General features: G+C 41.5%; 2 protein-coding genes across 8 annotated transcripts in view; one reads left to right on the forward strand and one right to left on the reverse strand.

The window, feature by feature from the left end:
- Positions 1-312: 312 nt before the first annotated feature.
- Positions 313-21,213, reverse strand: MFSD11 (major facilitator superfamily domain containing 11). Of its 4 annotated transcripts, none has more exons than XM_077787341.1 (18): positions 21,091-21,213; positions 20,461-20,497; positions 18,258-20,355; positions 17,814-17,910; positions 17,526-17,716; positions 17,155-17,325; positions 15,614-15,669; positions 14,537-14,644; positions 14,063-14,142; positions 13,867-13,963; positions 12,134-12,192; positions 9,962-10,103; positions 9,128-9,168; positions 8,317-8,382; positions 6,168-6,293; positions 5,121-5,295; positions 3,991-4,126; positions 313-3,470 (listed from the first exon to the last, which is right to left on the reverse strand). In XM_077787341.1, the coding sequence occupies exons 6-18, from the start codon at positions 17,248-17,250 to the stop codon at positions 3,303-3,305; spliced, it is 1,350 nt and encodes a 449-aa protein (XP_077643467.1). In that variant the 5' UTR covers positions 17,251-17,325; positions 17,526-17,716; positions 17,814-17,910; positions 18,258-20,355; positions 20,461-20,497; positions 21,091-21,213; the 3' UTR covers positions 313-3,302. The 4 variants fall into 4 exon arrangements, with proteins under 4 accessions (XP_077643467.1, XP_077643466.1, XP_077643468.1 ...); XM_077787340.1 differs by lacking the exon at positions 21,091-21,213 and adding an exon at positions 20,964-21,080; XM_077787342.1 differs by lacking the exon at positions 21,091-21,213 and having other exon boundaries at positions 17,544-17,716; positions 20,461-20,656.
- Positions 21,214-21,312: 99 nt separating this feature from the next.
- The window catches only part of SRSF2 (serine and arginine rich splicing factor 2), a 3,674-nt gene continuing 744 nt past the window's right edge, over positions 21,313-24,242 (forward strand). The window contains exons 1-4 of one of the 4 annotated variants that reach the window (XR_002466952.2): positions 21,313-21,431; positions 21,568-21,976; positions 22,509-23,276; positions 23,930-24,242. The exon at positions 23,930-24,242 is cut by the window's right edge and continues 744 nt beyond it. Coding sequence is in view for 2 of the 4 variants with exons in the window: in XM_021546996.2 (XP_021402671.1) it covers positions 21,615-21,976; positions 22,509-22,812 (666 nt within the window). In the remaining 2 variants the exon portion in view is untranslated. Of the gene's footprint in view, positions 21,432-21,567; positions 21,977-22,508 lie in introns of all 4 variants that reach the window. The other 3 variants (XM_021546996.2, XR_002466951.2, XM_021546995.2) reach the window with 3 other exon arrangements.

The raw sequence follows: 24,242 nt of genomic DNA on the forward strand, positions 1-24,242 counted from the left end.
ATGTATCAAAATGAAAACCAACTGGCAAGACAAAATACAGGTATGTTTATATGAGATTCATTGAAGACTAATTTGTAGCAGCTTATTTGGCACTCAGTTGTCAAGAAAAGCAGTTTTCATTTCCTGTTTAGCATTTGTTTGAAAAACATGAGGATGTGATATTCAATCAAGATATTAAACTTTAGTAACACTCTAAAAGAACAAGGGGGAAAAATGAAAGAGAACTTTTTAATAAACCAAAGCAACTTCATGTATCATTTTGCTTATAAAGATGAAATCTCTAATATAAACCAAACAGAAAAAGCAAAATCCTTCTTTTCAAATCCCTCTTTATTTCACAGTGAGCTCCCAATTCAGATTAACATGAAATTGTTCAAAGGCCACAGAGGTGAAATGAAGGGGCTGCAGCCTCATGGCTGGTAAATGCTGATTAACAGATTAAGAGATGGAATCATAATGGATGTCAGTGTTACTGTTCTTTATATTGCTACACCAAAAATTTCAGCCAAATGAACAGCTGTGTACATTGGAGAGGATTTTTCACCTCTTGGCATACTAAAGAAATATGAATAAGTGAAAAGCAATCATATGTCATCAGCAGCCTGAACAACTGAGGCCTCTCTCTTCAGATCAAATGTCAAAAGCAGTATTATATAGTTAATAGTAAAAAAGAATAGCCATCCACGATACAGCTTGGAGAGTGTCATGGTTTCTTGAAAAAACTTGTCACAGAGCAATAATACTTCCCTTTAATGACCCTATAAATAGTTCTGAGCAGCCTGCTAAGATTATCTGATACTGAGTCAGACCAGAACAGAGCAAAAGAAAAAAAGTAAAGCATCAGATTCACCGAGGTACTGAAAACCCACAAGTCTTTCTTCATTAGTACCCCTCTGAGTTGGTTTCAAAATGGTATTTGAAACTACATAAACTTAGTACTTTTAATTCCTAATAAAATAGTTCATACAATTCTTATATGAACATCACATCATTAAAAGGGGTCAATTTAAAAAGCAACTTCATGAGAGCCATAACCCACTTACAATTGAATGACATTGTTAAAAAGCACTTACAAGTTACTCATCACCACAAGATCCAAGAATCATTTCTTACCCCAAATACACTGTAAGAAAAAAAAAAAAATGATCCTTGTGAACATTTAAGTCTTTCTGCTCTCATTAATGTGATGGGGAGAACAGGGCCCCAAAAGCGTTTGGAAGAAAAGAAAATTCAGCAATTCCTTATCTGGAAAAAAACCTCTTTATCCCTTTTGGTACTCTGGAGAAAATGCAAATGTGTAGCAACAAGAGAATTTTAATCAGTGGCAGCACCCTTTAATCCACACCTTTGTAGTGCTCAGTCTATAAAAATCATATGCTTCAAATTGCAGGATAACAGGAGTGGGTGAGAGAGAGGCTTTGCAGTGCTGCTAGTCCCATTAATCACATATTGATTGAACACTGAATGTTTTTTCGGGCTGCCTGACAGATTGGAATGGCTCTGGTAACCCCTCACTCCAATCCATGTTCTGCCTCATTCTTTTTTACATCATTCATTAAATCTCCTGGGAATACACACAAACCTCTCTCTCCTGCTTGTCCTCACAGATTTCTCAGCTTGCTGGATGTTCAGGTGCCCTCTTATCCCCCCCATTAACACCTTGCTGATCTCACAGCAAAAACCTGCCGTGAATTTAAAAATCCCTTTCTCTATCCCTGTGAATTTAAAAATCCCTTTCTCTATCCCTGGGAGAAGATGCCTCTCAGCTGTTTGTCTGTGCTCCACTTGTGATACTGCTCCTGGAGAGCAGAAGTGACAGCAAATGTCACAGGAGATGCCACCCTCCCTCCCCAGGGTTCACCTAGGGAGCTCCTACACAGTTACAACACTGGGAGCTACTGACATGTAAAACAATCTTTTTTAACTTGTCTTTAAAGACAAGGCATTAACATTCTGACTGGGCATAAAAGAAGGCTGGCGAATGGTACTTCTCTAAAAATAGCTCCATGGAGTGTCTAAAAACACCTTCTGAGTGTTCCATGTCTGCTCTCTGCCCACCAAACACAACTACAAGTACTTCAGAGTATTATGTAGGCAGATAAAGTCAAGGTGAGCTGCAGTCACTGCCTGTTACATCATCTATAACAGTTCTGGATTAAAATTTAGTTATTATGCCACTAACCTTGCTTTCCTATTTGGTGGAGTAAGACTACAGTTCAGTTTTCCCAAAACAGACTGAATAAAACAACTTAGGACGAGTGTTTCAGGTTATGCAGTGGCATAAACACTGCAATATGATTCTGACAGTTCACATTCTGAGATTATTTATATTTTTTAAAGTTGTCTTAGTGCTCCCATCACAGATTTTCATCATTGATGAAAATGCCATTGAACTCAAAAGAACTATTTGGGATTTTGGGGGAGAAGCTGTGGATTATGGTCCCCCATAAAGCACAGCCCTGAGGAAGGTTCAGCACCTTTCTCAACACAGCTCAATTCTGAGATGCTGAGCCAGAAGCTGTTTTCCACATCAATATTTCACGGGCCTTGGGATCCCATCCTTAAGATAGCCAAGGGTGATTTCTTCAAATTCTTATAAAATCTATCATGTCACATTATAACCTGATTGACTTCCTTACAAAAAAATTTAAAAACACCAAACCCAAAAAAGCCAACAACAGAAAAAAACCCAACCAAACAAAAAAAAAAAACAACCCCATGGATCTCACAACTTAAGCACATGAAATAGATTAATAAACGAATGGTTGGGAAACAAGGAGCTGAGGGATACAGAATAAGGCAACATTTTCCACAGAAATACTTCCTTACATCTAATTGTTGAAAAATTCAATGCCAAATTGATTTCTCAGCTGTGCAGACATGATCTGCAATATAATCTACCTTATAAAAATATCTCATTCAATAAAGGAATTCAAATGTCTGCAGAACTAGAATATAGGAAAAATAATTTAAGGGACAAACCCCCAAACTAATTCTGTAGTGCATGGCAGAGTGAAATTAGGCAATTACATTCTGAAAGGGACATCTCAGAAGAGAATTGTTCAATACATGGGTCCCTACATTTCATTCCATTCCCAGTACCAGATTTTTAACAACACAATAACATGCTCAGATGACCAAAGCAAGGAATAAAAGCCTTTCAAACGTGGCATTTTTTTCCCCTTCTGTTTCACATTCTGTCGGACTGAAGTAGCAGCTTTCTCCATCTCAACCTCTGCAGCAACCTTCACCTTTTGCCACTTCCCAAAACCCATTCCTGTGCTGCTCCTCCTGGCACAGGATCAGATGCTGCTGTAGTCTGAGCCACGGGCAGCAAGGGCTGCTGCTGCTCCCCACTCCACGATGAAGAAGGTGATTGTCCCAAAAAAACCCACCAGCACCATGATCAGGAGCTGCCACTGCAGCAGGAAATAGTTGCTGTAGAAATAGGCAACAGCAGCACAGATGGACTGAGAGGAGAAACAAAGTGAAAAGATTATCAGTGGAGATTTGCAGGCTGGTGCTGCTACAGAAGGATTATTAAACTGACATAGACACAGCTTAATATGAAGCTCTCAGAATGCTTTTGTAGAAGAAAGAGAATCTTAAGGCTTCATTATACCTCAACATATGTTTCAGCATGTCCCACAACAGATTTCGTTTTTACTTGTTATCTAAACAGCGTTCAACTGCAGAAAATGAACACCAAACTCCAAAGTGTTTGTAGCATTGCAAGCTGGTATTTCAAATGGCAAAACCACTACCAAAATCTCAAAGTGGTATTTCAAACCACTTTGTCTAGAAACAACACAGACAAAGCTTTAATATCATAGCTGAGGAAACTGTTTCCAGCTTCACAAAACTATTTTACACCAAAATTCAGGATAAAATAATTTGCAGAACATTTTTCTCAGCTCATTAAGAAGCCAAACCCAGTATTTCAGTAACACCCCAACAATCCTACTTCCAAAAGGCTGTGTTAGGCAATACCTGAACAAACTTAAAGATGGCAAAGGCAGGAGCACTGTCCTCTGAGTACAGGAATCCCAGAATACTGAGGAGCTGGGTGTTGAAGCAGCTGTCCCCCAGCCCCAGCAGGAAGCTGCAGAGCATGGCCACCTCTTTGCTGAAGGAGAAAGCAATTCCAATTTAAAAGCCATTCAATCAAAGAGCTCACACATTTATAAACTGTTTCTGTCAGGCTTATTTGGAAACTGTAAATGGAAGAAAGTTATCACACTTTTAATTTCCCTAGGAAAGAACTGGGAATGCCTGACTTGGCAAAAGGAGTCAGCTCATCAGCTTTAATTTCTTGAATGCCAAGACTTCTGTTACTGTTACCTGCAGTCAATTCTGCACTGAATTAGAAGCACTCAAATAAGGTTTTAGTGCTTGGAGCCACAAAACCCACACAGCAGTGATTAAAAGCTGAGGCACATGGCGAGTTCAAAAATCTGCAGGAATGTTAGAGAAATAACAATTTATTTGGCAGAAAAATACTCCAGCTAAGACCAATCACCTGCACAGGCACAAGTTAGAATTGAAAGTTAGCAGCTGTGTCTGTAAAACTGACAGTACAGGATTTTCACACAAATTGGTAAAAATACAGCCCAAAAGAAAGTTGTAATGATGAGATAAGAAAGCTTTCTGTATTCTCCCCCCAAACACTGAGTGCTGTAAGGGACAGGCTGCAGTCACACCAAGTGGAATTTGACAGTAAGCATTGGAAAGATTTAAAAACAAGTGCAACAGGGCAAGGCTGGTGCTCCCTGATGTAAAACTGAGCCCAAGACTGTTTTAAAATAAACTGAAATCTTAACACCCACTACAATAGATGCTGGTCTTTCTTTTGTGCTACATGTCAGAAACATCAGTTGTCAAGTGACACAACTGCTATTATTCATCCCCAGGCTTTTTATTCTTATGCTATTCAAGTTCCTAAATTGGGTGCACACTGGTGGAAATCTACCTTTAATAAAAACAGAATTCCTGAAAGCTTTTTCCAGGGAGTTAGTCACTAGACAGAAAAAAAAACTTCAAGAAATTTTCTGTTGAGAAAAAAGCTGTTTTATGCACATCCTAAGATACAGCAGCCAAAGGCAAAAAAAAATCCAACATACTTTGGAACCATGTAAGCAACTTGATCTGTTCCTTCCATTGGAGCAATGGGGGCATCATTTGGCATGTTGAAAAAAATTAAATAAAAGGCTATGTAATGGACAAGGATGCCCAGCATCACCACTGGGTTCCTGCCAGAGCGACTCTTCTTGCTCAGCAAGCCAAAGATTCCTCCCCCTGCAGGAGCAGAAAAGAGAGAATTGAATCAGAAGTGGAGATTTAAATCCTGGCAATTTAAATTACAAACGTTCCCCCATTGGATAACAAAGATTGACTGACATGCAAACAGCCCCGAGGAGTTTGCCAGGGAAATGGGGCAGGAGATTGATCAGCTGGTTGCTGATGAACATATTTCACCTTTTGGCAAGTATTTAACCAGCAGCCAGTTTCCTTCAGTATTTCAACATCACTAAGTGAAAATGGACAGCCTTGTGCTCAGCTCTTAATTGAAAAACATGCAACTCAATGGATCTGAGCTGCTAATGAACAGTGTTTTTTTGCTAAGTACCTCAGTACTTGAGTCTACAGAGAAGAAGAAATATTTATTTAATGAATATTACCTCTATCCAAATTTATTCAAATATCACATCTCATTTGACACAAGCAAACTTTTTAAAGAAAGAAATCCTTAGTGTAAGCATTTATTCAAAAATTTTTAAATTATATCACTCAAAACTAATAAGAATGCAAACATAATACTATTTCAAAATAGCACTTAAATAGCAAAATTGTTTCAATTCCCTAATAACACTGTAGCCCAGTGTTTCTCACATTTGAAGTTTGTGCATTCCTCCACATTAATCCAAAGAGAATGCAGAATATTAGAATTGGTCTACATCCACTTTAAACAGTGTAAGGTATAATTCACAGTGCAGTAAGGAACCACAGTGCCAATTATATTGTTACTATTTCATTTTTGTTCACATAATTATTGCTGGAAGCTCCAAACACACTCCTGAGTAAAACACAAAAAAAAAAAACCAAACATTTTGAATAACTGCACCGCCTCAATGCTTTTTGTTGACAAAAGGTAGCAAGTTTAGACTCACCCAAGATTTCTCCAACACCAATAAAAATGCCAGAGAGACCAATCAGGCTTTTCTCTTCACTGCCAAACCTATTCACAGCTCCAATGCACGTTCCATACACTCCAGAAAAGAATGTCAGCACCAGACCTTGGAAGGAAACCAAACAGAACTGATAGATGCACTCTCATAAAAGTCATGAAAACATCTTTATGTCTAAAGGCTGTTTTCCCCTCAAGTATCTTTCAAATCATGTATTTAAATGAGAGGTGGGTAATAAAAGCAAAGAGGGAATTTTAAATGATGTAATTATTATATTCTTCTATGCTAGTTCCTCAAAACCACATTAGAAGTGTCACAGGCACCCAGGTTCAGTGCTGCTACTCTTGACCCAACACCTATAGTGTTTATATTAAACAATATATAAAATATAGGTTTATATTTGTTTATAATAAACCTATATATATAGATATATGTTCATATTAAACAAATATATACCTACAGTTTATACTTCTACAAAAACTCTGGAATTTTATCAAATAAAAAATGCCACATGAAATAACATGAAGTAATTGAAGAAATAAGGCACAATTCCATTTAAGGATTTCCTCCCCCACTTCAAGTTATGGTATTCCTAGAAGTCCCTGCAGCTCCAAATGCCAGTAAGGAGCTAAGAATCCTAAAATGAACTTTTTTATACATACATAATGAATTTAAGCTGAGAAACAACAACTCCTATTTGTTTTAAATCCTCTTTCTTTCTTTCTATTGCCATTAGTGTGAGGAAAGGTGACAGCACTGACCCAGCTAACATGACCATGAGCAACCATTAGTATAAAAATACCAACTCAATAAACAAGTGTACTCAAAACAACACAAAATGTTATTCCTAAACAGAGAAAAACAGCTCAAAATAAAGCTTTCTCATGTATATCCTTTACTTTTTGGCTACAGCCAAATGCTGGTACAGCTCACCCTGCCCTCCCTGGTGGACTGCATGGCTTCAATAACAGGGGTGCACTTGGAGCAGCTTAATTCCAGTAATTTTGGCATAAAAACCCTTGTTGGCCTTAGGGAATTTTCTGGTTTCTTACAGAATGTAGCAACACCAACCTAAATCCAGAAGATGGCAGCAGATATTTTTTTCCCCAGTCTGGACTGATTTATTTTTATGCCACCTGTAACCCCAAATTTCAGGATATTCAGGCAAAACCTGACTGACTCCCTTTTCTTGTTATCTTGCTCCACATTCCCATCCCCAGAGGAATTAATGTGAATTAATCTGGGTTGACACAACACTGGAGATGCTGTGAAATAATTTGTAACTCAGATTAGTGGCTGGAGCAACCCAACTCCAGAGCTACTCCTGCTGTTTCTCTACCAGGAGCTGCTGTAAACTGCAATGTTTATATTTTGTTCACATCTAAGTTTTTCTTTTCACATAACAATAATTTTTCCTAACAGTGACTCAGAGCTTAGGCTCTGAAAGTTCATGGTCAAACCTAATTTGACCATGAACAAAACTACATCTGAAGCCAAATAATGAGCAAAAAAATCCCCCAAAAAGAAACAACTCAAGGATCTTATAGGGTTTTTTTGGTGTGGTAAAAATAAATTTTTATCTTGTAACTCTGCATTGGTCCACGGAGGGCAGACCAAGTTTAACTGATATCTGCTAAAAAGAGAAAGAACTCTTGCCACAGCAAATTCTGTTGATAAAACCAGTTGAAAATTATTAAGATGGGTCCAAATAGAACCAAGACTAAAATGAAGAGCATTGGGAATCTCCCATGCCTTAATGAAGGTATGAGGTACAAACATTCCTTTAATTCAAAGGCAATACAACTGCATTAAATGTATGCAATTCAGCTGCATTAAACAATCTCAAAACTATTGATAGTGCAATATCAAATCCCATAAAATCCAGCTCTGTAAATTTTGCCTCTCACTTTGGGACCCAGAACTTCACTGAACCAGCACCTGCAGGTTTGGATGCACCCCTCCTCCTGTACAGAAACATTCACCATGACACAGAAACATTCTGAGTAACCCAAAATTAATTAAAATGTCCAAATAAGGTTTGCAGAGAAATGGATTAAAATTCCAGTCTGGGGTTAAAATTCCAAACAATGCCTTGCCACTGCTCCATGGTGAAACTCTGCTGGCTTCATACCTGTGTAGGCTGTGGTAACACTGAGAAGCAGCATCTCTTTGGTGAAGCTCAGTGTAATAGATTTCTCTGTTAGGAAATAATAAAGAAAATTAATAAAACTTCTGAAGATACTACTAAAATAATCTACGTTTACTTTTGCTCTTTGCTTAAAGCAAAAACTGGTTATTATACAATCTGTGTATTAAAGTTTCATTTACTGTTTATTACAGCAGAATGCCAAATAAAACAAAAAGATGTTTAACTGCCATCTAGAAGAAATATGCCCTCCAAAAATTGTATTTTATAAGAGATGCAGTGGGGGAAATATTAAAGAAGAAATACACAATTTTCAATTATCAGATAATTTTCTGCTCTCTGTATTTTTGTACTCTCAGCTCATGGCAACTGTCTCCTGAAAGGATAAATAGATTTTCAGTGAAGATCCCCACATCCTCAGTACAAATTTAACAGTCTCAGGCAGAACACATAAGCTTCAAAGGGAACTGCAGAAGCTTCAGCTCTAAACTGTTAACTGCTATCAACTGGTGACAAAACCAAACAACCTATTTGAATTCTTTTTATCTTCACATGTTTGTTGATTTTTATTTTTCATTCTCACTGCCTTTCCCAAGTATTAACCTGCTCCTTTTGTGCTCATCTGCACAAGGATGCTGTTGTAAAGCAGTTTGGATCTGAAATCACATCAAAGGAGGAGCACTCCAAATCTCCCCTGGACCACTCAGGTCTGTGATTGAAGTGGTTTGTACATGATCACATCACCAGCACAAACACAGAGAGCTGGCAAGGAACTCTCATGTGAAATTGTACTTACTGAAGGCAGCCACTGCTTTCATCATTTTGTTTCGTGCAGACCTGGGTAAACAAATTACTTGGTCAAAATGGAAGAGAAAAACCACACTTTATTGCTGTGCTGGAAGGCACCTTCATTTTTCAAAACTTCTGTACATTTTTTAGCCCTGCACTATATATTGGAATATTTCAATGTATTTTTTAAAGTTTCTAAGATCTAAAGTAACCACAAAATCTATTTGCTGCCTGCACTGGTGAATGCTTGCTTAATAGAATCTTTCTTTTGAACATTTTTAGCTTTCAACATTTTTTCCACAGGCATGCTCACTGATGTTTTTCTAACATTTTCACTGTTCTTTAAATAAAGCAAAAATATTTAAGCTGATGCCTCAGGCAAACCTGCACTGAATCTGTCTAACTGTGCATTTCTAATGCATTCATCAGGGTGGCATATATATTTAGAGAAGATAGGAAAAACATGTTCTGGTTTGTAAAACAACCTATAAACAAAGGAGTGTTTTCTGTTTTTTCCAGCCTTTCAAATGGGCTGATGAGGGCAAGATAAATAATAATCAGTGGAGAAGAGATGAAGGGAATATTTTGTAAGGCTCTTGCTTATCAAAGGAAAAATTTCATGTGCAGTACTGAACTTCACCCTTGATGCCATATCAAGAACATTATTTCTCATTAATTGTCATTGTAAAAGTACAGACACTTTTCTGTTAAATCTGTGATCCAGCAGATTGCTGATAACATTCATGTTTCCAGCAGGGAGGGGAAGTGAGTGCACAATGTTCCTCTGTGGAGCAGGAGCACAAACGAGAAGTGACAACCTATTATTGCCTTCAACACTTACGAGCTCTCCCCCAGGATTTCATTAGTGGAATCATCATCCCCTGGAGCTTTTGTGTCCTCTTGTTTCCTAATCAGAAAGAACAGAACTGTGCCCACAAGACTGATAACAGTCAGAGCAATGAAGACAGTTCTGCGATCGCTCTCTGTGGAAAAACAAACAAGAGCCATAACCAGATGTGCAGAAGAGATCCAAACCAATCCAGCTACCTTCAAACAACTAGCACACACATGCTACAGGGTTTAACACACACTAATTTTCTAGCTTACCTTCCACATGGAGCTGCTGGCAAACTCCTGTCTCAGTTTTATGGTGCTAATAAAATATCAGCAAATTAAAGAGGTCCCTCGCATTCTCTGCCATGCAAAGGCTATGACCAAGGAGCAGCCAATTAAAGGAAGTGCATAAATTATTAGGAGAAGAAAGTACATTTTTGAAGGCTTATATAATTCAGACTGGACAAAATGCCCCAAACCCCTTCAGATTTCTAAGAGAATCTCTTGACCAGCATCAGAACCATGAGCACCATGACATCATAAACTGTAGGAGGGGAAATGACAAAGGCATAAAAACCACCAAAACCTCAGTGACTGCCACAGCAGCTGGAGGGGGCAACTCTGCTGAACAGGCTGGTTATACTGCAGCAGAGCACAGCCACATCTAATACAAAAGCCACCCCCACCTACCAGTATCAAGCAGGGAAAAAAACCATTAACAGCAAACAACTGTGACTGAACTAATGCATGACCCTGAAGATATCACCTATCCTTGTATTTACTTCCCCCTTAGCTCAACAGCAAATGCAAACTCGTCCTAAAAATAACTTGGTATGATCACAGATCCAAAAAGAGAAGGTGTGCTTCACAGCTTGAAATGACTCTGCTATTTTCTCAATAGATAGTAAAATAAGATTTGATTTTTAAATGCTATTTGAATTTAAATGCTGTTAGGGTTTGATATAAAATTTTCTAATAAAGAGGAATCTCAAGACACTTAAGATGGAGGGAAATGTAACAGCAGAACTGCCTCACAGTTAATTGCTCTGTTCTGTAGTTAGCAGAGCAGTGAAGTTTGGAATGCACAGGATTTGAGACCCACCCCCTCAGGTTCAAAGTGTCTCCAATATTATTTACACTTAAACCCTTGTTTTACAGGAATGCAGAAAATGACCTTTAAATTTAGCTAGTGTGTCATTACCAAACATGTATCTGTGGAGAACCTGAAAAGATGGAGCTCAGAGAAACAAGAATTGAACTGTTCTCTCTGTTCTGTTATTTCTGAAACCTGGTAATTATTGTTTAAAAGTCAACATCTTATTCCTGATTGACCAGAGCAGAATTAAATAATCTGTTAAAGGTTAAAAGAATTGACCATTCTAGTAGATATTCAACATTAGAACTAAATAAGGAAAATTATCAGTAATTGTAGAACAGGAAAATCAAACTTACCTGTTTACAGAGCACTGCCTTTCCAGCAGCACTCATTTTTGGTTATTAAAATCTATTTTCACCACTTTTCTTAGTGAATTCCCACCCCTCTACTTTGCCTGGCCTAAACAGTTGACAGAAATCTTTGGTTTAAAAACAGAATCTCAACACTGTCTGGCTCAAGAACATAGATAAAGTCTACTGTTCTCCAGTTCCTGCTCTTTGCCAGCCAAGCACAACATCAAATGGAAAAAAATACAGCATTAATTACAATCCCATCAGGAAGTTCATCTCATAAACTATGCCAAGAAAGGAAGAGAGTTTTTACTCCACTCTCCCAGCAGTGCTGCCTCTTACACTGCTTTGTGCCAGCATAATTAATGCAGAAATGAAGTAAACTGAGATGATTTTTCCTTTATTTCATAGCTTTATCCATCTCTAACATGATTTAGAAGAACACTCCACACCAGGAACTTACTTTGGAATAGGATAGTGTGCACAATATTACACATACAGCCAGAACACCTTCCCCCAAATAAGTGTATTTTGGTACAAATGTGTCTGCACAGGGAAATTCCCAGAGTAGCTACTGTGGAAAATCTCCAAGAAGAGACTACCTACAATAAATTGGAAGGAAAAAGTAAGTCTGCTTTTGTATAAGCTTCCTGCCACTTTGGAGTCCATTATTTCATCTGTTAATTCATGCTACTGTATTTAAAGGTTGGCCATATAAACAAGCAGTACCCACCTGATATGTGAGTTTTCCCTTGCCAAGCCAAGTATATATACAGATTTCCAAAAATCAAGCTGCAAACAAAAAGAACAAAGGTCAACAATACATTCTATGAAAAAACTAGGGTTGTAGCACCACATTAGTACTATTTTATACAACAACAAAAATATCCCAAGGCTGTGCAATCCTGAAAGAAATAAAGACATGAGTCACCCTCCATGTCAACTGCTTTTATATAAAACTCAAAGAAATTTGAGGATTCTGCTTCAAAATGCTGGCTATTCACTTTTATCAATAAAGACACAAGGTGGTGGCAAAAATTATTAAATCTGCATCTGAGCTGCTTCTAATCTTGGAAGGGTATAGGTTAGAAAGCTGACATATTTCTGGAGGTGATTTTGTAATACTTCCTTTGCAGGGTCATGTGTTTTGTCTGAAGTATTGCTCAGCTCAAGGAAATTCTGTGTCCCTAACTACCATTTCCCAAGATACAGTCATTCTGAATGAAAGATTTTAAGCAGTTTTAGAGCCAATTTTCTTCTTATTAGCCCATATATTTTACTCACTCACACAATCAGCTGCGTTTGTGGAAATTGCTACTCTGGTAACACACTGAGGGGTTAATTCTGGAACTGAAAACTTTAGAAACACAAGGTTTGACAAATGCATGCTGGTTCAGGCTGATGTTCTCCCAGCCATGGATCCCACAGCATCACTAGCAATGCAAGCTCAGCACCCTAAGCATTTCTGCAATTCATTCCCCTGGTTATCTCCCAGATACGTATTCTGGGAGAATATTCAAAACTACTGCATTAGAGGTGGTAAAAGGATCTTTCTTCAGGAACCATTTGTGCACCTGTCTCCCATGAATTTGTTTTATTCCTTTTCAATCCTGCTCACACCATCCAATTCTACAGACCCCCAAGGCTGCAAGTTTAATCACCAACTGTAAAAAAAGCACTTGATCTGTCTCAAACCAGTCCTCCTTACTCTCACCCAGTGACCCCAATTTAGCACAGCAGCATTTGGTGAGCAACAGTTCTACACTCAGCTCCCCTGCTGCCCAAAATTTGGTGATAATCCTCCTCAGCTGCTGTTCCTCCCCAGGAAAGAGTGCCAACCTTTTCAGTCTCTCCTCAAGCCATCAGCTCTATCTTCTTGTATAATTTCATTATTTTTCTCTATATCCTAATTGTATTATGCTCCCATGAGAGGCATTAACTATCTCTGCACAAAACACTTAATGGCCACAACACAGCATCCCCTGCCTTGTTCTCACTGCCCTTCTTGATGCTGAGCTTTTTGTTGGTTTTTCAGTTGAGCAGCACTCATAATTTATTATCAGAAAGCCATCAAAAACAAGATTTCTTTTCTGGCTTCTGACTGCCAGGTCCAACTTCAGTATCTTCACCTTGGCAGTGAGAATCAGCTTCTCCCTCAATAAAGGACACAAATTGGAACAGCCCTCCACAATCAACAAGATTGCTGTTGCATCCCTCAAATACTCCCCTAGCAAATATATCTTTTTAGCAGCTCAAGAGCTGAGATTGCAATAGTCAGCTTTCTTTCATTTCTTGTTTTGTAATGCACAACACCAATAAAAACATTGCTTCCATCTCTCCTTCCCACCGACTACAAGGTCCCAGGGCATTTTCAATGCATTCTCCCACTTGTAAAAAGATATAAAAAGCAGAATGTGTTCACAACAAAATAAAAAATAAAAAATAAAATCAACAAATAAAGCTTACCTGAACTGTAGGAGTGCCCAAAATATTCCACTGTTCCTTCCAATGGTGTTTTCATCAGAATTTTCAGTCAAGCAATTTCCCTGAGCTGTCCAGAGGACTGAAACAGACAGAATATATTGCTCAGGAAATAAAAATATTTTAAAGGCATATTCAAATCTCATAACAAAACAGTCAGCAGAATAAGAACAATGCTTACCAGCAGCTGCAATGCCAATAAGCACAGAGGCAGTGTAGAAAGCCCATGTAGCTGGCTGGATAAAGACTGCAATGTACAGGCTAGAACAGAACAGATCAGTTCATTGAATACTGACCTAAAGTGGACAATGCTCTTTATCAATCAGATACCTCACTTAGGTGCTTCTAAAACAGCTGCTCTCTCCTAAGGGATGTTGAAAAATAGGTTGTATGTGAAAAATCTTTTTACCCTTCCAAGCACATAGAATTTTGTTTGTATTGTTATTAATCTGAGACCATAACCTCAATTCCACAGTCAGCAAAGAAAGTCTGGAAATGCTGTGGAAAAAATGTGTTGTTTCCAGTAATACTCTGCAGTATCTCTGTGAGAGGCTTTTCTTAGTACAATTTCATCTATGGCACAAGAGCCTTAGGTGTGAAAAAATTAAAAGAAATATTCCAAGGAAGCAGGCAAAACCTCAAAATTAATGCTTACCTATAAAACACACCACTAACAACCATGGAGAATTGAGGTCCCACTATTGCAACCAGTGAAGGTGATATAAGATTTGATGCAGACAATACTCCATAAATAATGGACATGCTACAGAAATAAAAAACAAAGACTATTAAATACTTAAAATAAAATATAGGCTAAAATATTATTTAAGAGTGATCAGTGGATTTCAAAATAACCAGTTAAGTACAAACATAACAGCAAAACTTCAGTGGTTCATTTCCTTACTTTCTTCTGTTCCCTTCACCCATGGCACTCCACATGGGAACACAGAAGTGAACATTATTCCCTGGATTGCTGAGTAGAGTCCCAAACTACTGCAGGCAATGACGTCTTTTAATTTACAGCATGCATTTGTCAAACTGCCTGAACAGCAGTTATTGTATTTTGTACCATGTACATCTAGAGGAGAATGTTCCAGAAGCTCATTTATCTGTCATCTTCTGCCAGATGCACCACAGAAAATTTTACAGACATATGTTGTGCCCGTGGCATTTTTAGTTTAAATTAAGACAGAAAACCTTTCAAAGGAGCAATGAGGTTTTCCTACAGGACAGATTAATTTGACATGCAAAAAGTCCCTGAACATGCCTGACAAGTTTGACTCTGCCAGTGCAAGAAAGAGAATGGCTTTTTGTGGCTTTGCCTGTCTTTCTGACTGCTCCTTCCACATTTGTCTTGTATTTCCTGAGAGCTGATCCACACCACCTGTCCTACACAAACACAGTGTACAAAAGCAAACAACCAAGGCCTGACTTAGCAGTTTTATTTATTTTTAGACTTCCACCTTCTTTGCCTCCTAAGGTAAAATGTTGAGAATGTGATGACAGTGGTTTTTGTTCCTACAAAGAAAACATGCAAACCAGATATGTAGCTCAACTGGAAATAATTCAGAGCAGAACTGTGAGACGCCTGTTTTAAACTGCTTTAAGTGTGTCAATAAATTGTGAAGTCAGCAGAACGCTGCAATCTCTTGAGAGTGTCTCTCCACTGGATGAAACTGTAACTAAGTTCGCCCTGCAAGGAGCAAAGTAAGAAGAAAATCTGTGTAATTACCTCGTGTAGCCACTGCCATGAAAGTCTGTGTTGTTTAAATTCGTGATAACAGTTTGCTGTGAGGAGAGGATCATACATTGTAATATGTTAGAATCTATTTTGTATTTTGAGAACACCTTCATTGGTTTGAAGTCAGTAGCAAACATTAGAATTATTCATTAATAGACACTACACAGTACTTGAAAGAATCTAAAATGTTAATTACAACTCACACCACCTCCACAACAAAGATGCAGGAGATACTTGGCAGGGAAACATCTATGTTTGAAGAAGAACTTTATAATTAAATCATAATTTCATAAGAGACCTAAAATACTTCACAAAACTTTTGTTTCACTTAAGACCTCTCTTACATACATAGGTATGACTACCTTAATTTCAAAAGTGGGGAAAAAAAGAAGTTTCAGAATAATCTTAACTTGACCTAACTATGAATCTCTGTTAAGTTTCCATTCTTTTCAGCTTCTCATTATTTCCCTCTTCCTTTTTTTCCCCTTGACTCAGCTGTAGTGATCATGAGACTGGCAGATCTGATTGAAAGTCACTTGTAAAGACTTTTATGACAATGAATTACATGATTACATGATCACAAAGTTCAATTTGGTGAGGTGCTGAATTCATTGCAAAATTTCTGAGATTGTTGGGCTGCACATGAGAGCTTACAGAAAGTATTACACTGCACTAGAACTTATAAAAACTACCCCAAGTAGTTATTTCTGTAATATTTCTGTATTATTCTCTAATATTCTGTCTAAATATTTCTGTAATTTTCTGTAATGCAGTGAAGGACATTTATCTGTCTGGATCCAGCAAGGATCCTTCTTGCATGCAAGAAAAGAGCTGTAAGACCTGTGGGCTCAAAGTGGATGTGGAAATCTAACTGCCCTGCAGGAGCAGAACTAATAATACTGAAAGCAGCTCAGGAAGTTAAAGAGCTAAACCTGGCAGTAACAGGAGTCTAAAAATTTAAATAGCAACAGTAAATTTGGATTATGCTGTGTTCAATTTTTGCTCTGGAAAGATATACTAAATAGCAGCAAATAACTCCTTCAGCTGGAAGGTGATTTGGCAGTTTAGCAATTGCAGAAATCTATTTGTTAGGTGTTATCCTCATACTCCCCCTCTATCTAGTTTGTCAGAATATGAAAATCTAGTTAATAATAGCATGGTTAATAATAACTTATGCAAATATTTTGAAAGGGACTATATAGAATATGCAAGGCTCATTGTAATTCAATTGTCCAACATCACAAGTATCAAAGCAGACACTATTTTAAAGCTCAAACATTTTACAAGATTATTTTTCTACTTTCTAAGCAATCAGACTGTTTTATATGTAGCTATGCTATCTTAAAGAGATAACCTGCTGAATTATTTGGTTAAACACATTAATCTACTTAAAACTAAACCAAAAGAAGATAAATGTCAAAGTACCTTGCACATTAAGAAATCCCAAACAAAACAACATTAGAGCACACAAAAGACAAGCCAGGGTAAATAACTGAGATAGAAACGTGGCACGTTTTGAAAGTCACACCTACCGCAATATTTCCACAGGATTGGAAAGCAGTGAACATAAACATAAATGAGACTCCCAAAATAATGATGTTGAAAAGCTTTTTTCCTTCTTGAGACATTTTGTGTATTTTTCCCAAGTCCTTAGCTTCAGTCTGGAAAAACTCTTTTTTCTTTTAAAAGTTTCCTCTTAACCTCTGTTTAAAAAAAAAAAAAGGAAAAAAAGGAAAAAGAATAAAAGAAAGCACGCTTTAAAAATAATGATTACTTAGGGCTACTCATTAGCTGATTGAAAATATCAATTAATCAAAAGTCCTGGTAAGCCTTTAAAATAATGTGCAACAAAAATTGACAAATAAGGGCTGGTAGAAAAGGTGAAGCCCAAGATTCTCTCTACCTGTTCCCATGAAGTTACCAGGGCTGACTGCAGGGTGTTACTCCATGGCATCCCCTTCTCCCAAAGGAGCAGCTTTCCCAAAACCAGGTGAATGGGCTCAGCCCCTCGTCATTGCTGAAATCTGAATTGCGGTCCCCGGCCTCTCAATCCCCTGAGAAAGGAAAGATGAGCCGCTCGCACATTTCCATGCACTGCACAGGAAATAAAGAACATTTCAGTGTCTCGATCAGCTGACACGGCCCTGAAAGCCCTTGTGCACTATGGGAAATGCAGTTTTAGCAAAGCTACCTTTTCCTATTTAATGCGGTGAAAATCTCCCAGTCCTTAAAATAAAGTTGTTTGTACCAGCTTTTGAGAATTGTAGCTCCTCGCCACTAAATAACACCTGGAAAAAATAATAATAATTAAAAAAATATTTTAAAAACACACATTAAAAAACACCTCAAAAACCAAACCAAAAAAATAAAAACCCCTCTCAATGACAGAATCATGGAATCACAGAATGGTGAAAATTTTGATGGAAAGGGACCTTTAAGCCCATCTCATCCCACCCCTGCCATGGGCAGGGACACCTTCCACTGGACCAGGTTGTTCCAAGGCCACTCCAACCTGTCCTTGAACACCTCCAGGGATGGAAGTGATCCCATTTATCTTGTACTTCATAGTATTTCTAAATAATAAATTTAAGATTCATTGATCTTCGAGTCATGAAGATCTCTGTTAAAACATTACCAAAACTGAGAGACGATCAGGCATTGAGCAAATGGCTGCTTCTTCCTCATACCATCCTTCATCTGTTCTGTTGCGCCTCTGGGATTGGAGAATTCAACTAAATCAGTTCTACTTTAATGCTGGCCAAAAGAACAGAGAAGGAAATGCAGAACTGATTGATGTAAATGACAAATCACCACATTTTACTTCTGCTGTCTACAGTAAAGGGTTTAAAGAAACAGAGGTCTCAAAGGGAGAAAAGGAGTTAGAAAAGCTCGTTGAGAGATTTCAAACTAGATCTGAAGTAGGGTAAGGTTTGCTTGACAAACCTGATCACCTTCTGTGATGAAACAACTGCATGGATGGATGAGGGAGGACAGTGGATACTGTCCATCTTGACTCCAGCAAGGTTTTCGACACTCTATTTCACAACACCCTCCTGGGGAAACTCAGGATGGGACCAGCGGGCAGTGAGATGATTAAGAACTGATTGGAAAATCCCAGTCACAATCAGTGGCACTGGGTCTGTTTGGAGACCTCTCACAGGCGTCCCCCAGGGTTGTTTAACCCTTTTATCAATTACTTTGATGAGGGGTCAGTGCCTCCTCAGCAAGTTTGCTGATGCCACAAAGCTGGGAGGGGCAGCTGGGGGTGCTGTGAGCCTTTCAGAGGGAGCGGGCAGGCTGGGGAGAAGGGCAGAGAGGAACTGCCCCGAGTTCGGTGCAGGGTCCTTCAGCTGCGGAGGAGCAGCCCAGGCAGCAGCACGGCCCAGGCTGACGGCTGGAGAAGCAGCTCTGTGGGGAAGGAGCTGGGGGTGCTGGGCACCAGGAGCTGGCTGGAGAAGCGGCTCTGTGGGGAAGGAGCTGGGGGTGCTGGGCACCAGGAGCTGGCTGGAGAAGCGGCTCTGTGGGGAAGGAGCTGGGGGTGCTGGGCACCAGGAGCTGGCTGGAGAAGCGGCTCTGTGGGGAAGGAGCTGGGGGTGCTGGGCGCCAGGAGCTGGCTGGAGAAGCGGCTCTGTGGGGAAGGAGCTGGGGGTGCTGGGCACCAGGAGCTGTCCGTGAGCAGCGCTGTGCCCGAGGGCACGACAAGGGCGCTGCTGGCCCGGGGGCGTGAGGAGAGCGTTTCCAGCAGGTCAGGGGTGATGCTGCCCCTCTGCTCAGCCCTGGCCGGGCCTCCCCTGGAGCAGTGTCCGGTTCTGGGCTCCTGGGGATGAGGGACACGGAGCTCCGGGTCCTGTGGAGACCGCCAGGATGGCCTGGGGACGGCAGCATCTCTGTCCTGGGAAAGGCCGAGGGTGCTGGGGCTCGTCCCCATGTGTCCCTGCTGCAGGGAGGGCACAGCAGGGCCCAGGCTCCACTCCAGGGGCCAGCAATGGCACCAGAGGCCATGGACACCAAGTGATGCCCAGGAAATTCCACCTGGACATGAGGCAGAACCTCTTCCCTGTGCAGTGCCCAAGCCCTGAACAGATTGTCCGGAGAGGGTGTGGAGTCTCCTCCCTGGGGATATTCCAGAGCCATCTGGACACAGTCATGCTCCATTCCCTCTCTAGGATGATTCTGCTGGAGCCGGGAGGTGGGAACCAGGCAACCCCACTGTGGTGCCTTCCAACCTGACCCACCCTGTAGCTCTGCAAAATAAAATCTGCACCCCAGCCATAGTAACATATATTTAATACATGCATGACATGCTCTTTTACTAAACTGTATTCCTAAACTGTATTTTTTTAAATGCATTTTTCAAAACAGCATGTCATTTTCATTTTTGGAGGAAAGTCACTGTGATTATTCAGAGGCTGCTTTACAAAGATGCAATTAAAATATCAAGTTCAGGAGTCTTAACACAAGAAAATCTATCTTCTTCCTTTTTAATATAATTACTTTATAGTGCATAAATTTAAGATTCTCTAGGAATAGTGTCCCACTCATGTATTTTCTCCCTTATGCCAGTGCAAGATTCCATCCTGCTGCACAGCAAACTGGGCTGGAACAATTTCTTTGGTAACAGCAGCAACATGTGTTCAAGCAAGGCCTGAAGAAATTAGCTTCTTCTGATAAGAAAACCATAAATTCCTTTTCTTTGGAAGATTTAGGTGTTCTTCGAAACAAGTATCTCATTGCTAAAAAAAAACAAAAAACAACACATACATAATCTCTACTTTAACATTATATTGGAACCTAAAACTATATTTAACACACTACATAAGAGAATTAATACAGCATACCTGTCTAACATTACACATATAACATTCATTGTAACATCTGTGAAAAGCCAATCATAAAATACGCATTTTTCACAGGCGGGAAAGGCACTGAGCTCCTACAGCAGCTGCTTCAGGAGAATCTCTCTGGCAGAAGCCGGGGCGAGCGGGGCTCCCCACAGAACCCCGGCCCCATTCCCCACGGAGCCCCGGCCCCATTCCCCACAAAACCTCGGCCCCATTCCCCACAAAACTCCGGCCCCATTCCCCACGGAGCCCCGGCCCCATTCCCCACAAAACTCCGGCCCCATTCCCCACGGAGCCCCGGCCCCATTCCCCACGGAGCCCCGGCCCCATTCCCCACAAAACCTCGGCCCCATTCCCCACAAAACTCCGGCCCCATTCCCCACGGAGCCCCGGCCCCATTCCCCACGGAGCCCCGGCCCCGCTCCCCTCACGGCTCTCCCCTCCGCGTCCGCCATTTTAAACCATCCCCGCCCGCCCGCGCCACAAGCCATTCACTTCACCATCGCCTATTTTTTCCCGCGGCGAGGTTTTGTCGCCCGTCTCCCGCCCCCCCAGCTCTGCCCTAATTTATTTTCTTCTTATTGCTATTGCTATTTTGGCGTGGTTTTTTTACGGTTTTCAACACACATTGTTCAAAAATTTCCCCGCCTCCCCCGAGCCCTTCCGGGTCACGGCGGCGGCGTTTTAACAGCCACTTTCCAACCACAGGGCGAATTATTAATTTAGAGAGGGATTCCCCACGCTCGCTCCGGGACCACCTCGGGAAAAAGTAGTTAAAAGGGACGGGGGGTCGCTGCCGCGGAGGCGCGGGCGGGGCGGTGCCGCGTTTCCTTCCGGGGCGCCGCCGGCCATTTTGTGGCGTTAAGCCGCGCGCGCGGGCGGTTCCCTCTCATTTCCTCGCCGCGGCGGGACGGGGCGGCCGCTCCTGGCGCTCAGCTCCGGCCTCGGGCCGCCCCTCGGACCCTGAGGTGGGTGCTGCTCCCTGCTGACCCCGCCGCTTTCCCCTATGCGCTCTAGCTCTCCTCCTCTTTGGACTCGCCCTGCGGCGTGAGGCGCGTCGCCCTCAGGGCCGCGCCGCCTGCTGACCCCCTTGAACCCCCTCAGGTTTATTCTCGTCGGCCGCCGCCGCCCCTCTGGGGCTCCTGCCCACCATGAGTTACGGCCGCCCGCCGCCCGATGTGGAGGGCATGACGTCCCTCAAGGTGGACAACCTGACCTACCGCACCTCCCCGGATACCCTCCGGAGAGTCTTTGAGAAGTACGGCCGCGTGGGCGACGTTTACATCCCCCGGGACCGCTACACCAAGGAGAGCCGCGGCTTCGCCTTCGTGCGCTTCCACGACAAGCGGGACGCGGAGGACGCGATGGACGCGATGGACGGGGCGGTGCTGGACGGGCGGGAGCTCCGCGTGCAGATGGCCCGCTACGGCCGCCCGCCCGACTCGCACCACAGCCGCCGCGGGCCGCCGCCCCGCCGCTACAGCAGCAGCGGCTACGGCCGCCGCAGCCGCAGGTGAGCGCCGCGGAACGGCGAACGGAGTTGGGGCGGCAAGCGGGATGAAGCGAGCTGTGCGCTGGGAGCCGTTTGTTTTCGTGTTGGTTGCCTAGGGAGGTAGCGAGGCTCCGGCACTGGGCGGTGGGGACGCAGAGTTGAGCCATGTGCTCTAGGCCGATCCTGCTTAAGCAGGGGGGTTGGAGCGGATGACCCGCTGTTGCCCCTTCCAACCGGACCGATTCTGGGATGTCCTTTTCCCAGCGAGTTTCGCCGCGGGGGGAAAGTACATAGAAGAGGAAGTGTGGGGGTTTACTGGAGGTTTACTAGCACAGGCACGTGGGGTTCCATCGGAGTAGAATGGTTCGCCCTGTAGTAGGTTTAGCCCCCGGCCACTCGCTCTGAACAATGGCGCCCTGGTAACACTAATTTTCTTGCCCACGTGCGTCCTGTTCCGCCTTCCCTGTCCCGCAGCACTCGCTCCACTCCGTGCGTCACCCGTGAGCAACTTCTAACGCGCCCTTTTTTTTTTTTTCCTTCTGCTATGTTTTAGCCCTAGAAGACGCCGTCGCAGCCGATCTAGAAGCAGGAGCCGCTCTAGGTCCCGCAGTCGGTCCCGCTACAGTCGATCTAAATCCCGGTCTCGCACACGCTCTCGGTCTCGCTCCACCTCCAAGTCCAGGTCTGCCAGGAGATCCAAGTCAAAGTCCTCATCTGTCTCCAGATCCCGCTCCAGGTCAAGATCCCGGTCCAGATCTAGAAGCCCTCCCCCTGCCTCAAAGAGGGAATCCAACTCTAGATCCAGGTCTAAGAGCCCTCCCAAGTCTCCGGAAGAAGAAGGAGCTGTATCCTCCTAGGAACATGGTAATGTACCTTGGGATCAGCACAGGATGCATGTTACTTTATTAGAGCACTTAGGTGGGGTGTTGGGTAGTTCTTGGAGCGTTAATAGCCTGAACCAAGTGAATCCTAGTGGGGCACATTGTTAGTTGTTGGTTTTGGTTTTTTTTTTCTTGAGCAGTGACTTTTTTGTTATTGATTTAGGGAAATAATTACTGAAGGGTTTTCTACGGAGAAATTTTTTTTTAAACAGAGAAAATGTTTTATTGCGAGATTAATGCCTTGGTTTTAATAAAATATTGTATGAGACACAACCTATGATGAAAATGACTATTTCTTACTGTATTTATCCAACATCTGCATTTTCCCCTTTAAAGCTGCGGTCTCCTGTTTGCTAAAAGAATATTGGCCAGTATTGCAGATTTTAACTGATTTGGCTGATCCTCCAGGGACCAGTTTCTGTGGGCGTGTGTTGGAGCAGGTTTGTCTTACACTGTTAAAGATACACTATCCTTTTAGAACGGAAGATCGGTTCAGTGGCCGTTGTACTGACTGGAGGTAATAACTGTCCTAGAAAAGTGGTAAATTCCTTGCAACAAGAAAACCACGGAAACTAGTTTTTCCTCAAGTCGACATCTTGAAGAGGCATCTAAGGATACGCTGGGTGGGGAAAGGATAGTGTGTCTTTAACCCTTCAAACTGTTTGGTCCTGTTTTTTAAAAGGAAAGGGCCTGAGCTAGCTCTGGATATAGATAATTGTAGCAAAATTAGTCACATTTTCAGTTTTGAAGGCTAATTAGAGCTTAGTTAAGTCTTTATGGAGAAGTATTAGTTTTGTAACTTTTATAGAACTCTGAATAATTGAGTGGTGAACAGGCTGAAGTGAAGTTAATGTCTGGCTTAATCTACAGCCTGCTGCTTATTCTCCTTTGTAACTAAATATTTTGACCAAACCTTACATTTAGCCTCTGAAGTAAAGCAACACACGGGGGGAGGTGGAACACTGGAAATTCCTAAAACTTAATTAAATTAGTCAAAGCCAGTTGAAACACAACTAGAAGTATCCATGAAGTCATCCACACCCAAAATAGACAAGGTAGAAACCTGGCTGAACTTTTCTCTCTTCAAACCTAGATGCTTCAGCTAAATGAGAGCCCAGATAAAGGACGCCTTTGGGGGGAAAAGATCGCTTGAGTCTTCAGCCCATTGGAGAGACCCTGGCCGAGCAACCAGCTGTTGAAAAGGTTATTTTGTAACATTTTGTCTAACTTTTTACTTGTTTAATTTGCGCCTCAAGTGGCAGATTTTACATTTTATGTGCCATTTTGTTGCTGTTATTCAAATTTCTTGTAATTTAGTGAAGTGAACGACTACCGATTTCAATATTGGCTTGGATATTTGAGGTAAAACTTCATTTTTGTTTATATAGTGCTGACTTCTATTGGAA

The sequence above is a fragment of the Lonchura striata genome, chromosome 19 (assembly GCF_046129695.1).
Source record: "Lonchura striata isolate bLonStr1 chromosome 19, bLonStr1.mat, whole genome shotgun sequence".
NCBI classification, from domain to species: domain Eukaryota; kingdom Metazoa; phylum Chordata; class Aves; order Passeriformes; family Estrildidae; genus Lonchura; species Lonchura striata.